This window comes from Chiloscyllium punctatum, chromosome 4 (genome assembly GCF_047496795.1).
Source record: "Chiloscyllium punctatum isolate Juve2018m chromosome 4, sChiPun1.3, whole genome shotgun sequence".
Taxonomy (NCBI): Eukaryota; Metazoa; Chordata; class Chondrichthyes; order Orectolobiformes; family Hemiscylliidae; genus Chiloscyllium; species Chiloscyllium punctatum.
In genome coordinates, this window is record NC_092742.1 from 37466808 (window position 1) to 37485232 (window position 18425).

The following is an 18425-nucleotide window of genomic DNA, read 5'->3' on the forward strand; positions in this document are numbered from 1 at the left end:
TCTATCTGGCAGTGGTGGAAGACCCTCAGTATTGGGTTCTCGCTCGTAGGACTCCTTCTCCATCTATAAGGGATCAGAGACCTGGTGCGAAATATGTCACTGTGTTTTGTCATTTAAATAAATTATCTGGACTTGAATATAGGAGGAATGGTTAGTAACTTTGCGGATGACACCAAAATTTATGATGCAGTGGATTCAGATTATCTCTTGATTATCACAGAAATTTGATTAGATAAGCCAATGGGCCAGAGGAGTGGCAGATTAATTTAGATAAACGTGAGGTGTTACATTTTGGTAAGGCAATCTAGGGCAAGACTTATACACTTAATGGTATGGTTCTGGGGAGTGTTGCCAAACAAAGAGACTTTGGGTACAGATTCACAGTACTTTGAAAGTGCAGTTGAAAGTAGACAGTATAGTGAAGTCTGCATTTGGTACATTTCCCTTTATTGGTCAGTGCAACCTTTATTGGGTTAGAGGGATATGAGCCAAATGAAGACAAATAGGACTAGATTTATTTAGGATATCTGGTCGGCATGGACGAGTTGGATCAAAGTGTCTGTTTCCATGCTGTACATCTCTATATTGCACACGACCCCATGTGCAATGTTAGGCTAAGTGGTTTTACGTACTCACAGGCTGCCAGTAATTTTAATATGCTTGATGAGCGAGTGCATGGACATCTTTATACGAACTGTTATGGACTCAAAACCATTTTTTGTAAAAACAAAAAGGACCATTAAAGATTTGCTGACATTTCACCCTATGCTTCCGATCTTCGGTAAAATGGTGCAAATAGAGACTGGCAGATTGGAGGACCTTCTCACAAGGCTGTTCCTTGGCCCAACCAAAGTGTGTATTAACAAGGTCAGACAGCAGACAGTCAAGGGGATTGTTGCAAGCATCTGTCTGTCTCTCTTCGTTGGTTCCACCCACACCCAGGTGTCCTCAGAAAGGAAGTACATTGTGTCCACTAGAATAAGGCCCCGAAGTGCACAGTGACCACCCCTCCCCTCCAAATGACATGTTAAATTAAAATTTCCAAGTTTCATTGGTACTTTGGTCTTTGTAACATATCCCCATGAGGGACTGCTTTATTTATTTTAAAATTGTAGAAAGGAAGATTGATGGCACCCAATCACAAGCTGCTAATGGTTGGTAAAAGGAGTCCAACTCAAACAAACCTTTTCTGCTTGATTTTCAATGATTCAATTTCCCAATATCAATGCGCAGGGGGTGTCCATTGACCATAAATTAAAAACTGTACCAACCATATAAATCCTGTGGCTATGAGCACAGGTTAGAAACTAGAATTGTGCAAGTAATTCAATTTCTGTCACTCCAAAGCCTGTCCACTATCTACAAAGTGCAAAGCAGAAGTGATTGAATATTCTCTAATTGCCTAGATAGATGCAGCTCCATAAATACAAAAAGCTTAATAACATCCAGGACAAAGCAGCCTCCTTCATAGCATCCATCAAATTACCTTCAACATTTAGTGCCTCTCCTATCAAAGCACAATGGCAACAGTGTACACTATCCAATATGCACTGTAGCACGTCAAACTGCTTTCACCAAAACTTCCAAACCCACAACCCCCAACACATAAATGCATGGAAGCATGGTCATCTACCACACACTATCCCGATTTGTAATACCACTGTTCCTTCTTGTCGCCGAGACTTCATTCTGAATACACTCAGAGTGCACCTACAAACCAAGGACTGCAGCAGTTCAGGAAAGTGACTCACTACAACCTTCACAACGGCAATTAGTAATGTGTAATAATAAACACTGGCCAAACCGGTGACATCCACATCACAAGTGAAAGATAACGAAGGGCCACTAAATTTTTAAATTTTTTGTTAAATTATGTAAATTAATACCCATATATACAAAATTCACACTGCCCATCAAAATGACAACATTCATGATTTAAAAATTTTTGGTAGAAGAAAACGAAGGTAAATTAAAACTGTTTCTGCTCATTCCTCACCTCTCTCAGCTCTAATCTTTGTGCAACAGCTTCCAAACATTCTTGGCCTGTGCTTTCAACAGAAAGTGTGAATTCCAGAAATCCATTATCCAACAGTTGGATCCGTACAACTAAGCAGCTCTTACTGGAGACAGTATACCTGCGTGTTCTTTTCAATTTTATTCCAAAAGGTAATGGCATGGCAAAATAAAGTTAGTTAAACTTCTTGTACTTCTCACACAGTGTGCTGCATGCAGAAATCATCCAGCAGCTAATGATCGATCGATCCTACTGGAAAGCATTGCTCTGTAAAACAAGAAGCAACAAGTGAGTATTTCTTTGGAGGAGAAAGACTATTTCAATTTAAAATTATAAAAGCTTCTAACTTTTGAGGAGAAAAAGTTTCCCTTTAAAAGTTTTCATACCTGCTGAGAATTGAAAATACAGAACTTACTTTATTGACAAGAAAATAATTCATGGCAAAGATCTGTGGTGGGAAATATTAAATTACTCATTTATTACGGTCATAGCTTCATGCAAACTCAGCCAGGATGCAGGTTTTGAGATTACATCTGAACTTAGTAGTCTTAGAAGTCAAAATCATACTTATGACTGCATTTAAAATGTATCAAAACTATACAGGAAATAGAGTCAATTAGTATGAGGAACTTTAAAAATCTGTAAGAATTGATGGTGTCCAGAAAGGGGAAAAAACCTGAAAAGACAAAATTAAGCCTCAAAATCAAGTTATCATATTTTAGGTTTTTTTTTCTCCCCTTAATGCTGATTTATTGCAGAGAACATCAAGCCAGTACAAACTTGGTAACGCAAGCAAGTTTTGAAAGTCCACTCCGGCATTACAATAGTATTTGTCCTTGGCACTGGAACTTTGCATTTTTAAAATCTGACTACGTTTAATAAAGACAAAAGATGGCATCATCCATTCTACTTGACTTCTTGCTATACAACTAATCATTTATTATCCTTTAAATTCAGATTCTTCACCTGTAAACAGAAAACACTAGTAATGTTGTAAAATGAATTGCCTGGTGGCAGGCATATAGCCTCAGGTAAAACTTAGCAAATACACTGTATTCACAAATAACTAACAACACAAATCAGTATAATATGCACAAAGCATTCATAAACAACTTTGCACAACGTATGGCACGTAATGCAAGCTTTTGCTGAAAGGTATACTACACATACATTTCATTTCATTGCCACAATCCTATTTGTTATGGTACATTGAGTAGTGACAATTACAGTTCCTTGGTCTCACAAGAAAGAATTTGATTCTTAGCAAGGAGGCTGCACTCTGCAAGTTGTAGGAGGCCTATCACATTCTCTCAGACCTTCAAATCCACAACAGGGAAATTAAGACCAAAATAAGCACCTTTCAGGCCTAGGCCCTTCATCATTCATCTTCCTCGGGAGGGCCAAATAGGAAGCAAACAGGGTACAAAGAGTGTTTCAAAAGATTTGTTAAGTACTGTAAAGAAACTACCCTATGAGTCAGAGATATACCACACAGAAACAGACCCTTTGGTCCAATGTGTCAATGCCGACCAGATATCCTAAACTAATCTAGTTCCATTTGCAGCCACTTGGCCCATATATATCTAAATCCTTCCTATTCATATACTCATCCAGATGCCTTTTAAAATGTTGTAATCATACCCGTCTCCACCAGCTCATTCTATACATGCACCACCATCTGTGCGAAAATATTGCTCCTTAGGTCCTTTTTAAAAACTTTTCCCCTCTCACCCTAAACTTATGCTGTCTAGCTGTAGACTCCCACACCTTGGGGAGAAGACCTTGTCTATTTAGCCTATGCACGCCCCTCATGATTTTAAAAACCTCTATAAGAGGTCACCCCTCAGCCTCCAACACTCCAGGGTAAGCAGCCCCAGCCTATTCAGCCTCTCCCTATGGCTCAAATCCTCCAACCCTGGCAACATCCTTAGAAATCTTTTCTGAAACCTTTTAAGTTTCACAACATCCTTCCGATAGAAGGGAGACCAGAATTGCGCACAATACAAAGGAACCTCGGTAATCTGACTGAGATGGGCGGGCACTATTTCATGCAGGTAATTGATTATTTGGTTAATCGATTCAATGCCTCTCCTCAGGGGCTCAAACTTTTCTATTAAGTCTGCTCCCTGTTCAGGAGACTGCAGCACACTGCACCCCCTCCCCCCCACTCCCCCCGCTTCCTCCAACCCTGTTTGCCCCACCGCCTGCCCTAACCCTCACCCACCGTCCGACCCCATCAGGGTTGAAACAGCTCCTCCATGTAATGTTTTTATCAGGACCCAGTGATCTGATTTGGATAATCAGATATTCGGATAATAGAGGTTCGTCTGTATTCCAAATGTGGCCCAATCAATATCCTGCACTTCCGCAACACGACTGCCCAACTCCTATACTCAATGCTCTGACCAATCGTCTTCTTCACTATCCTAACTACTTGCGACTCAATTTTCAAGAACCTATGAACTTACACTCCAGGGTCCCTTTTTGTTCAACAACACTCCCCAGGACCGTACCATTAAGTGTATAATCATCTTGCACTCTCAGAAGTGCTAAAAACACCAAATTAAGGGAAATAGCATGCTCACATCATGAGAGGAAAGTGCTGATTAGTTGGTAAATAGACAATGCACTGTTGGGTTTTGTTTGAGTCTTAAAATCTGGCAGGTTGACTCAGATTGGTCAATAAAGAATGCACTGAGCACTGAACCAGGAATGGTTTTGCTCAGCTAAAAGAGACACCATGTATACTTGTCCTTTCTATTTGCAAAGATTGGAGTCTGTATTAATGTTAGCAATGAAGCAATATGCTTCAAGCAGATGCAAATGCACCACACTGAGCCTGAATGAAAATCCTAAATTGGCCAGCAGCCATAATTTTGTTTTCAGTAAATGTTGTCCAATCATAGGAGCGCGTCTAATGTTGGACATTGTGTTGAGTATCTTGCAAGTCTGGGATAGTTGGGTACTGTCAATAAGATGCTCTACCTATCATACAAATCAGTAATATGGGTTATGAACGTCAGTGTTGATGTGATGCTGAGTATATAAGGCTGCAGATCCCAAAGACTGGCAACCATATGAAATTATATATTTCTTTGGTTGTTCATTACAAACAAGGTATTGGCAATAAGCAATTGGATTAGATTACATTTACAAAATAATCGTGAGTGCACAAAGAACTGCATTGACAAACAATGAAGGATAGTCAGCTGGGCTCACAATCTGGCATACTTGCAGATGCTAGAAGTTTCACATATTAATGCACAGGGCCCTCTTGCTTGTAAACAAAAAGAATAGGTACATCCACTACAGTTGATTCTACTCAATAAAACTAGTATTTATTACCAATTGTTCAGATGAGTGCATGATGCTTGTCCAACCAAAATTATTATTTGTCAGGTAGTCAAGAGGTGAATGTAGGGGATCTGCTTATGGGATTTTACACAGTCATTTTATGGAAAAAAATATTTAACTTGAAATGAGGAAGATCATATTAGATGATGTCTGAATTTTCTGTCAGCTCCTAAATCCATCTGCTAAGGAGGTAGTCCAGTCCTTCGGTCATGACAGGGGGGTTCTTTGCTCCAAACTTCGAAACTGACGAGTCCCAAAAAAAAGACTTCTTTCTTGTAATATATGTGCACGTTTTGGCTTTTTTGGATCGTGAAATATATGGAGTAAGGAGTAGAAGGAATATACAAGTCAGTCACTGTTAACCATTTATGTAACCTTAGCAAGTCGCCTCCAGCCCCCACAGGCTTGAGGATATGAAGCTATGCTGGACATTCCAAGAACCCAATGAAACCCAGAATGTAAACTGATGAACACAACTAACACAAATGCAAACTTTGGTTTCCATGCTGTAGTTATTTTGTTGACCTCCAAACAACCATTCCTGAATACACTGGAAGCCCTTTGTCAGCAGAGGATGATAGAATTGTTTTGAAGCCTGGTAGGTAACTGCCTGATGCAAATCTTTGTATTCCTAACTTCACCAAAAAAACAAACTTAGTCGCTAGTTCTCTCCAACCCTTCATCCGTGTTTTCTTCCATTATCCCTTTAGCCCTCTTTAATGGATCTCCCTCTCTCCCATCATGCCCCTATCTCAACCATAGGGCGAGACCTCCCCCTTCAATGATCACCCTAATACTTAGTTTCCACTCCTCCTTATTCTGAACATACTACCTTCCCTGCGGCCACTCCTTATCACTCTACATTACAACAACCTACCTTCTAACTCTCTGTGGCTCAGTGGTTAGCATGGCTGCCTCACAGTACCAGAGACCCGGGTTTGATTCTTGCCTCGAGCGACTGTCCGTGTGGAGTTTGCACATTCTCCCCATGTGAAGATGGCGTCGGATATGGTAGACTCCTTGCGAGCTCCTGCGTGCAAATCTAAGTTTTCTATTTCTTAGTCATCCGACACTCTTCAAACTTAATACTTCTTAGTAATTTTTAAAAATATACTATGTTTTATCTAAACTCACAGGCTTGAAGCTCCTCCAATCCTCAAAGTCAGTTTACTGGATGAAGGCAGCAGATCACATGGTGCCCAAGACCCATCCGACCACCACGGAAGACCAGGTCTGCTGTCAAGGAAAGGCTGCCAGCATTCTCAAAGATCCATCACACCCTGGCAATGTTTTTCTACAACCTCTACCATCGGGGTGAAGGTTCAGAAGCCTAAACACATGCACCAGCTGGTTTCGAAAGAGTTTATACCCTACTATTAGAATACTGAATGGACTCTCAAACTCTTCACATTTGCCTGTTCCTGTGTTTTTGTTTTTGCCGCTGTTACCCATTATTTACTTATTTATGCTAGTTAACTATGTGATCTGTCTATATTGCTCGCAAGACAAAGCTTTTCACCGTGCCTCGCTACACGAAACAATAAATTCAATTCAATTCAATTCTGCGTGGGTTTCTTCTGGGTGCTCTGGTTTCCTCCCACAATCCAAAGATGTGCAGGTTAGGTGAATTCGCTATGCTAAATGTTCAGGGATGTGTAGGACAGTCAGGGGTAAATGTAGGGTAATAGGGTAGTGAAATGGGTCTGAGTGGGCTACTCTTTGGAGGGTCAGTGTGGACTTGTTGGGCCAAATGGCCTGTTTCCACACTAAGCAAATATGTGGGCTCAACTACAATACAACTATATTCTTCCCTGTCAGGGAGCAAGGAGAGCAGGAAAAGAAAAATGTTTAATCAAATCGTGGCAATGGATCAGATTGCATGCATTTCAAAAACAGTCATGCTAACAATTAACTATTGCAGATCAGTAGCATAATGATAATGTTGCTTTACTAGTAATTAACAAATGCAGACTAATATTTCCAACACAAGTGTAAATCCCACAGTAAACATTCCAGATTCAGTAATCCGCTTCTTTTAGGTAAATTTCTGTGCATTCTCACAATGTTTTAATCTAGCCCAAAACCCTCAAAGCAAACTGCTAATTCAGTTAATTTATTACTTAAACAAGAGTTCCCTCAACTCATGTTTGTAAATAAACTTATATGATGTTTTCCTCTCTGCACACCTCAACGAGCCTTCTGCTTCTTGAGTTCTTTGCACTGTCTTCTACACTTTAAGACATTTCTCCAGTTTTGAATGCTTGAAGACTGCTACTAACATCACACCTCTTGTTATAATGGGACCTCACTTCTGCATGAACCTGCTTCTTGCCCCTCTTTTTGTCTGTTAATCATAGATTCATGTCAACTAAACCTTAGCAGTTGTCTCCCCAGGTGGCTTGCAAGTCATTTGGCAAAATTTACATGACTTTCTGTGAATACAGTTTTGAATGCACTGTTCAAAATGACTAATTTTGTTTTTATACAAAACAAGTCACAGTTTCACAGAATTGAAAATTAAAAGTCAACTTTACTTACACTTTAGAAGTCACATTCCCAAATAAACTACTATCTATCCAGCTTCATCACAATAAGTACTATATTTTAATTTTGCAATGGCCATTCTGGAAGCACAGCTTTCAGAATGAGTTAGTTTCACATTTTTTAGAAAGCAATGAATTCATTTTACTACATTTAAAAACTTAATTTCAAACTGAATTTTTTAGAAACCAGTTAAATTAAACCTACCGAAGTTTGATTTCACTCAGTGTAAATAGGACAGTCAATTTCTGAAGATCTTGAAACACTCAGAAGCCATGAGCTTTAAGACCCACCTCCAACTAATGATTGGAAGCTTAAGCAAAACAAAGAATGTAGTTTAAAGTCAGCCTAATTCCTGCCTAAAGCTATTTATATTACTTATTTCAGTGGAGCTTACCCGCAAACCTATTTTAAATGTCTATTAGTTTGAGTAAAAAGAGATGTGTCTATTCATTGTCGTTATATTTTTAAAAGGCCATGACATAATTGGCTCAAAATCTCTATTTATGTCCTGAAGTCTGATTACTCTTAACCTTTTAATGTGCTACTTAATTAGTTTAGTGCCATAGTGTTCCATTCTATCCAAAGATTTTACCATATGAAACAAAACATAATGTTACATAATATTTAAACAGCGACTCATACAACATTAAAATTCATTATCATGTGGTTCATGCAATCCTGCACTAATGGTTTCACTATTAATGCAGAAACAAATTCTTTAACTCCTGACGGTTTCATACAACACCAAAGAATTCCTTCCCTACACAATCACAAGCTCATTATTTTAGCACGATCAGTTTCTCACACCAACCACACCTTGCACCTTCAAAATCCAAGTCCTCTGAACAACTGAAAAAGGAAAAAAATCCTATAATTATAGCAACTTTCAAAAATATTCCAAAGAAACAAATGAGGAGGGCACAGCACACGTATATCAATGTTATTACAAGATGCAGGTCTTGAAGTTTTTCCTAGGAGAAAGTGAGGACTGCAGATGCTGGAGATCAGAGCTGAAAAATGTGTTGCTGGAAAAGCACAGGTCAGACAGCATCCAAGGAGCAGGAGAATCGACGTTTCGGGCTTAAGCCCTTCTTCAGGAATGAGGAGGGTGTGCCAAGCAGGCTAAGATAAAAGGTAGGGAGGAGGGACTTGGGGGAGGGGCGTTGGGAATGCAATAGGTGGCAGGAGGTTAAGGTGAGGATGATAGGCCGGAGAGAGGGTGGGGGGCGGAGAGGTCGGGAAGAAGACTGCAGGTCAAGAAGGCGGTGCCGAGTCCGAGGGTTGGGACTGAGATAAGGTGGGGGGAGGGGAAACAAAGTTTTTCCTTGCTTGTTTGATGCTCTAACTACAAAACTGTTAATGATCAGCTACCAAGGGCATTGATAAAACTACAACTTGAACACTGTGTATAAAGAGGCTAAAATGCAGAGAGATATGGGCCAGGTGCAGGCAGGTAGGACTAGATTGAGTTGGAATAGCTGGTCAGCATGGACAAGTTGGACCGAAGGGTCTGTTTCCGTGCTGTACACTTCTACAACTCTAATTGTACTAGGATAAATGTACATGTGTGGAAGGAAGCTCAAAAAAGGACCTTACTAGAGTGACACCTGGAACAGACAGGTTGCCTTATGAGTCTATAGCATGATACTGGAAACGCACAGTAGGTTATACAGCATCAGAGGCGCAGGAGAATTGACATTTTGGGCATAAGCCCTTCTGCAGGGGTCTCCTGATCCTTGGATGCTGTCTCACCTAGTGTGCTTTTCCAGCATCACACACACGACTCTGATCTCCAGCATCTGCAGTCCTCACTTTCTTCAGGTTGCCTTATGAGGAAAGGAATGACACAGCAGGCTTGAGGCAGCAAAAGGCTTACTTCTGCTCTTAATTCATATCCTCACATAGAGTCATAGAGATGTACAGCATGGTAACAGACCCTTCAGTCCAACCTGTCCATGCTGACCAGATATTGCAACTCAATCTAATCCCGCCTGCTTGCACCCAGCCCATATCCCTCCATATTCATATACCCATCCAAACGCCTCTTAAAATGTTGCAATTGCACCAGCCTCCACCACTTCCTCTGGCAGCTCATTCCATACATTTCTGGGTGAAAACATTGCCCCTTAGGTCTCTTTTATATCTTTCTCCTCTTTACCCTAAACCTATGCCCTCTAGTTCTGGACTCCCACACCCCAGGGAAAAGACTTTGTCTATTTATCCCATCCATGCCCGTCATAATTTTGTAAACCTCCGCAAGGTCACCCCTCAGCCTCCAAAGCTCCAGGGAAAACAGCCCCAGCCTGTTCAGCCTCTCCCTATAGCTCAAATCCTCCAACCCTGGCAACATCCTTGTAAATATTTTCTGAACCCTTTCAAGTTTCACAACATCTTTCCGATAGGAAGGAGACCAGAATTGCACTCAATATTCCAACAGTAACCTAACCAATGTCCTGTACAGCCGCAACTTGACCTCCCAACTCCTGTTCTCAATACTCTGACCAATAAAGCAGAGCATACCAAACACCTTCTTCACTATCCTATCTACCTGCGACTCCACTTTCAAGGAGCTATGAACCTGCACTCCAAGGTCTCTTTGTTCAGCAACACTCCCTTGGACCTTACCATTAAATGTATAAGTCCTGCTAAGATTTGCTTTCCCAAAATGCAGGACCTCGCATTTACCGGAATTAAACTCCATCTGCCACTTCTCAGCCCATTGGCTAATCTGGTCAAGATCCTGTTGTAATTTGAAGTAACCCCCTTCACTGTCCACTACACCTCCAATTTTGGTGTCATCTGCAAACTCACTAACTATACCTCTTATGCGCGCATCCAAATCATTTATGTAAATGACAAAAAGTAAAGGACCCAGCACCAGTCCTTGTGGCACTCCACTGGTCACAGGCCTCCAGTCTGAAAAACAACCCTCCACCACCACCCTCTGTCTTCTACCTTTGAGCCAGTTCTGTATCCAAATGGCTAGTTCTCCCTGTATTCCTTGAGATCTAACCTTGTTAATCAGTCTCCCATGGGGAACCTTGTTGAACACCTTACTGAAGTCCATATAGACCACATCTACTGCTCTGCCCTCAATCTTCTTTGTTACTTCTTCAAAAAACTCAATCAAGTTTGAGAGACATGATTTCTCATGCACAAATCATCTGCCTCCAATCAGCTTTCGAAAGTTCTTGCCTAATACCGTCAAAATTGGCCTTCCTCCAATTTAGAGCTTCAACTTTTAGATCTGGTCTATCCTTTTCCATCACTATTTTATATCAAATAGAATTATGGTCGCTGGCCCCAAAGTGCTCCCCCACAGACACCTCAGTCACCTGCCCTGCCTTATTTCCCAAGAGTAGGTCAAGTTTTGCACCTTCTCTAGTAGGTATACCCACATACTGAATCAGAAAATTGTCTTGTACGCACTTAAGAAATTCCTCTCCATCTAAACCTTTAACACTCATTTCTATGCTCTTTGTCACACCACTTGATTTCCATACATAAAAAACAATTATTTAAGTCATCAAAACACACATTTATGAAACCAAGTGAATGATCTCAGCATTATATTTATTTTCTGAAAACTGAACATTAATAATAAATTGCTTGCTTAAAACACAGTTACTAAAAATTAAAGAATGCGGTGTAAGAGATATAACCAGGTCATTTCCTGTCTCACAGAAAGACAGCAGCAACACAAACAGACACAAGATATGCTCAGGCTACACAATTTAAAACCAACTCACAGTTACAGCTCAGGGAAAGAAGTCAGTCCAAGCCTAACTTTATAAATGAAGCCCGCAAGTATAAGAAGTGAAATGACAATGCATCTCAGATACTGTCAAATGAATTGGATTAGAAGGTATATATGAATCTTTTAAGGAAATCTGGATGCTGAAATGTTTTGACTTTAGGATCTTTCAGGATGGGATCAATTCAGTGATATGAACCATATAACTTTCCTCAGCTATAACTTGTTAAAATGAAATCTGATGTTTAGCTGTTTAAACAGTAATTGTATGTATCAATGATTGCCTATTATCCCTCAGGAAAGTTTTATGCTGTTTACATAAACATTCAGTTCGCATTAACATTTTATTGAACTTTCTAAATGTAACATGAAGGTCCATGAAACAAAACTCCAAGTAAAAACTCACAAAACACCTTCAAAACATTAGGACCCAGCTTTCATATTGTCCACCAGTTATAATTTAGTCCATGTGAATCATGTGGTGAGACTGTTATTTCACAGATGAATCTTTTGCAGTGCCTAACATACATACTTGATGCAGTAGTGCAGTCATATCCCAACAGTTTCAAGGCAAGATGCTTCAAAAGAAATGAATAAAGTAAGAGCTATGTCAAATCATGCAAATAAATGTTATCTCTATTGTTAATTTTAAGGAGGGTGGCTGCATTCACAGAATTTTTAAAAATCAAGTTTCACTATAGCAGACCTATTATAACATAACATTTATATAAAGCCTTTAACAAAATGAAATATTCTAACATGCTTCACAGAAGTATTTTAACAAGTGCAACCATCTGTCACATAAGGAAATATTAAGTCAACTGACCACAAAACTTCCTTCTGATCAAATTTTAAAAAGTGTCCTGAAAAGGAGGAAAATTAGGTTAAAAAACAAAGAAGGGTGAATAGAGGGGATTCCAGAGCTTAGGATCTAGACAATGGAAGAGCAATCATTACTGGAAATGCACACAAACCCAGAATTAGAGAACCTCAGATATTCTGAAGGTAATGGGTTGGCAAGGATATTTATAGTAGTGTACCAGTGTATATCCAAATAGTGTCAACAGGCTTTAAAAAGTTTAGAAATTGTATTCAATGCTTTAAAAAGTGCTACATTTTTAAAAAGCCAACACAAAAATAGCACTGCAAAGACTTTAGAAGAAAGTTGGATGGACCCTGGAGGGGTCTATAAGAAAAGGGCAGGGAAGATCTACTTACAGAATTATCGTGGACTCAATGCGTTAAATGATCTCCTGTACCATTACAGTAGGATTTCATCATGTTAAAGTACAACAACCTGATTTAAATCGTGCTCAGTAAGCATTTTTTTCCAGTTGTCAATTTCTAACCAATCTATAATGGGCTTTACTTCTGCTTGAACAAAACAAACCTTATAATGTACAGCATTTCATCACATGTCAAGACGAAATACGCAAGGAAATACACCCTGGCTCAAAATTGTGTCAAGGCAAAGTAAAATGAACATTTTGAAAATCGCGACAATAAACCGTGCGACTTCTGAGACGAGCAATTCGTTTTAAAACAAAGTAGCTGTTAAAACATCTGCTGAGGAAGCAACAGCAGGATCTAAAATAACTAAACTTTCCTATATAATACTGCGGAGACAAAAAATTAGAGGCATTAATAGGTGCGACGTTTAGACAGTGTTCAACAGACTGACACCGCAAACATCGCCAATCTCGTAGACAATGTGACGGCTGAACAACAACATTCCTGGCGAGTTTTGTAAATAAGAACAATCAGGAAACCTCCGCCCGAGTGTCACACGGAGGAAATCGCTTCCTTCCCACTTAAAGCACACAATTCAAGTAACAAAACCAATTAATGAAACACCCTTAGATTCCATTGCCTCCCTCCAAATTGGGGGAAGAGACGGGGGTGGAGGTTAAAGGGGAAATCTCCGTTCACCGTTAAGCTTCGCTCATGATCACAAGCGAACCGAATGCACGAACGACACTAATATCAGCATATTCTGGGGAAAAAAAAGAGATGTACACGGTCCTTCCGCCACTTACCACCAAATTACCTTCTTGTTCCAGAAGGATCGCTTCTTGGAGCCACTCCAACGGATAATCAACCACAAACCACATACCTCCCCATTCCCGGTAATTGTCCCTCCGCGCCGCCAGCCTTCTCACCACAACAACGTCTCCGTCCGCGCTAACCGGCGCACGCGCCTTCAATTCCCCACTCACGCCCACCCCAGGATTCCTCCGCCGCACTACTTAAATTCCCACATTTTCGGTTCGCACTTTGACCGTTCACATATTTTGAGTGGGAGGGTGTATGGCGTGGGAGTCGTATTGCTCGCGATTGGTATAACAAATATTTTACTTCCACACAAATGTTTAGCGCATGTTTAATTCACGTTGTTTAGTCGTAGCCTTCTTCTTGGAGAAGTGATATTGGGAAGTGTTTGTAGTGTTGAAGAATCCATTACCTCAGACAAATGAAATGTATTGGGCACAGAGAATGCATGGCATGGGACAGACAGCTGGCTTCTGGGCTGACATTGGCATTAAGCTGCTTGTCATAAACACATGTTGCTACTTTGATAGTTCCACCCTTCTGCCACCAGCGCACATACGTTATAAAATTAAGCCAACGTGGTGCAGAGACTGGAAATCTGAAAGAAAAACCACAAAGTTCTGGAAATAATCAACAGGTCTAGCCACATCTGTGAAAAGAGACACACAGTTCCATGGAATGCGCAAAAATGGGGCAATTGCCAAGACTTTTATTTGCATACAATGACATCAGGAAATACCATTATGCAAACAGCGCATGCAGGTATTTATCCAAACGTCTTGCTTTTAATAAAATTTTAAAATGCACACACTATCATTAGTGTGTCACTAAGGCATGAACAAAACTTCCTGTTCTAAGTTGCCTGTCCCAACACATACGTTGGACACAACCTTTAAAGCATCAGGTCTTCAAGTGGTATGTATACATGTAAGTTTTAGTTGATGACATGTCTGCTTGCTCCTGGAATAGCACTACTTCTTTGAGGAATTTTACTGCCGTGATAATTTCTGTTATGTGTCATGTTTGTTGGAGAATGATTAACCTCTGGGACTGAAAGTTAAGTTTCAAAGTGGATCATCAGAGGGTTATAGAGATGTACAGCATGGAGACAGACGCTTTGGTCCAACTCTTCGATGCCAACCAGATACCCTAAATTAATTTAGTCCTATTTGCCAGGAATTGGCCCATTTCCCTCTTAACCCTTTCCTATTCAGATACCCATCTCGATTCCTTTTATATATTGTAATTGTACCAGCCTCCAACCCTTCCTCTAGTAGCTCATTCCATACACACACCACCCTCTGCACAAAAAAGTTGCCCCTTTAGTTCCTATTAAATCTATCCCCTTTCATCTTAAACTACGCCTTCCAGTTCTGAACTCCCCTACCTTGGGGGAAAAAAAATCTCTTGACTATTCACTCTATCCATACCCCTCATGATTTTATAAACCTCTAAGGTCACCCCTAAGCATTCCACATTCCAGGGAAAACAGTTCCAGCATATTCAGCCTCTCCGTATAGCTCCATCCCTCCCTCTCTGGCAACATTCTTCCAAATCTTTTCTGAACCCTTTCAAGTTTAACAAAATTGTTCGGCGAGCATGGGACCAGAATTGAATGCAGTATTTCAAAAGTGGCCGAATCAATGTCCATACTGTCACACCATGACCACCCATCTCCTATATTCAATGCACTGACCAATAAAAGCAATGGTATCAAACGCCTTGATCACTACCCTATTTTCCTGCGATTCAATTTTCAAGGAACTATGAACCTGCACTCCAAGGTTTTTTTGTTCAGCAACAATCCCCAGGACCTTATCATTAAGTATGTAAGTCCTGTTGTGATTTGTCCTACCAAAATGTAGCGCCTCACATTTATCTTGATAAACTCAATCTGACATGTCTCAGCCCATTGGAATCTTGATCAGATGGACCAATGTACTCTAACATAATCTTCTTTACTAGAAGAAAGTGAGGACTCTGGAGATCAGAGTCGAGAGTGTAGTGCTGGAAAAGCACATGTCAGGTAGCATCCGAGGAGCAGAAGAATCAATGTTTCATGCATAAGCCCTTCATCAGAATTCTTGAAGAAACGTCGATCCTCCTATTCCTCAGATGCTGCCTGACCTGCTGTGCTTTTCCAGCACTACACTCTCAAATCTTCTTCGCTCTCCGCTACACCACCAATGTTGGTGTCATCTGCAAACTTACTAACCATACCACCTATATTCACATCCAAATCATTTATATAAATGACAAAAAACAATGGACCCAGCACCGATCCTTGCAGCACACCACTGGTCACAGTCCTCCAGTCCAAAAATCAAACACAGTCTGTCTTCTACCTTTGAATCAAATAGCTAGTTCTCCCTGTATTCCATATGGAATCTTGTTGAACGCTTTACTGAAGTCCAAATAGACACAGTGCATCATTCTGCCTCCATCAATCCTCTTCGTTACTTCTTCAAAAAACTCAATCAAGTAAGTGAGACATGATTTCCCACACTCAAAACCATGCTGACTATCCCTAATCAGTCCTCACCTTTCCAAATACATGAAAACCCTGTTCCTCAGAAACCCCTTCAACAACCTGCCAGACACTGATGTCAGGCTCAACGGTCTATAGACAAAGCCTTTCACTGTGCCTTAGGACATGTGACAATAAAATCAATTCAATTCAATTCAATTCCCTGGCTTTTCCTTGCTAACTTCCTTAAATAAAGGCACCATGTTAGCCAACCTCCAGTCATCTGGCACCTCACCTGTGACTATCGATGATGCAAATATCTCAGTAAGGGATCCAGCAATCATTTCCCTATCCTCCCACAAAATTCTAGGGTACACCTGATCAGGTCCCAGGGATTTATCCATCTTTATTCATTTTAAAATGTTCAGCACCTCTCCCTCTATAATCTGCACACTTTTCAAGACATTATTGTTTATTCCCCAAGTTTTCTATCTTCCATATCCTTCTCCACAGTAAACACTGATGCAAAATACTCATTTAGTATCTCACCCATCTCCTGTAGTTCCACATATAGGCAGCCTTGCTGATCTTTAAGTGGCCCTAGTCTCTTCCTAGTTACCCTTTCGACCTTAATGCATTTATAAAATCCCTTTGGATTCTCCATAACCCTATTTGCCAAAACCATCTCATGTCCCCTTTTTTGTCCTCCTAATTTACCTCTTAAGTATACCCTTATACTCTTCTATGGATACACTCAATCCCTGCTGCTATACCTGACATATGCATGCTTCTAATTCTTGACTAAAGTTTCAATTTCTCTAGTCATCCAGTGTTCCCTATATCTATCAGCCTTGCTCTTCACCCTAACAGGAATATACTGTCTCTGGACTCTCATCTCATTTTTGAAGGTTTCCCACTTTACCGCCATCCCTTTACTACTGAATATCCACCTCCAATCAACCTTTGAAAGTTCTTGCCTAATACTGTCAAAATTGGCCTTTCTCCAATTTAGAACTTTAACTTTTCAATGAGGTCTATCATTTTCCATCAAGATAACAATTTCCCCACTCAAGTTCCAAGTTGTCAAGCAGGCAAAGTTAAGTGCACTGAATATTTGGACACTGACCAGCTCTCCAACATTCAACACTGGCAACGATTTGGCAGCTCAATTAAAGTGAGATTTGACTTTTTGTCCTTTCACTTTACCTTTGTCACTCATTCCTGTGACTACTTTGGCTTCAATAGTTTTTTTAAGGAGAGTTTTCTGGCAAGAGTAATTGGTCACTAAACTGGATTACAATGGGTTTGCACTTAACAATGCTAAAAAGGACAGTGTTTTGTTTTAACATAATTTAGTTACTAGGACCAGAAATCCTTTTGACCATCGGAAATTAATTTTAATTGTTTACTACAGAACCATACTTGACCCAATTCCATTTTGTGGGAACTCCCTTGCTGCACCACTGCCTGATGTTTTCACCAGGGACCCCCACTCACCAGACCTCAGACCATCCACCAGAGTTACTGCTTCCAAGCTCAAATGGACACAATGAGGTCTCCCCTCCAGTCCTGCAGGGCACCAGGCACAGCCAAGCTCTGAGCTCAACCGTTCCTCCCTGACCGACAGGGCCTGGCTACAACAGAGCTCCTCCTGCTCTAGGCTTGGAGCTTAGCTGCCTAGCCTTCCTGTCCTCCTCCTTCCACAAGATGGTACTGGAAGTGTTAGGGCCACAACAGCAGAGCAAAGCCGGAGACCTGCTGAACTCAGCTGTTCAAATCCCGACCAAGAGGCCACCAGCCTTTGCCCTCAAGCCCAAATAAAAACCAACAGCTCCCGCATACTTTCCCACAGGCCATAAATCACTGCAGGAATGCAACAACCCTGGTCACCACCTAAGGATGGGAGAAAATGACAGTGAGCCCAGCTATGACCAACAACGTAGTCGTCAGAGAATGGGGAGGAAGTAAATGCTCTGCAGTCAGTTAAGAAGTATAGCTCCACCAAACAGTGGCCCAAGTTGTCCCTGAGGCAGTGTCAACAAGAAAATAGGGTTTTCACAGTTTCCTAAATCATCACTAGGCAGTGGCCACAACATGGCTAGGAACAAATGACAGTTCCAGCAGATAATCTTGTGCCCAGTAAACAAAGGCTATTTGATGCAAACCCTGGGTAATGTCCACCTTGGCTTGATCATAGGATGTGCTAGAAGTAAAATGTCATAATTTTTAAAATATATGTTTAA

The 18425-nt window shown here is 40.7% G+C and overlaps 1 protein-coding gene across 5 annotated transcripts in view; it reads right to left on the reverse strand.

Moving 5' to 3' along the window:
• ptpn21 (protein tyrosine phosphatase non-receptor type 21) overlaps positions 1-13841 on the reverse strand; it is an 82139-nt gene extending 68298 nt beyond the window's left edge. For 2 of the 5 annotated variants that reach the window (XR_011960430.1, XM_072568413.1), the window contains exons 1-2: positions 13703-13822; positions 1997-2281 (exon numbers count right to left, since the gene is read on the reverse strand). Coding sequence is in view for 4 of the 5 variants with exons in the window: in XM_072568413.1 (XP_072424514.1) it covers positions 1997-2176 (180 nt within the window). In the remaining variant the exon portion in view is untranslated. Of the gene's footprint in view, positions 1-1996; positions 2282-12884; positions 12904-13702 lie in introns of those variants that run through there. The other 3 variants (XM_072568415.1, XM_072568414.1, XM_072568416.1) reach the window with 3 other exon arrangements.
• Positions 13842-18425: the final 4584 nt, after the last annotated feature.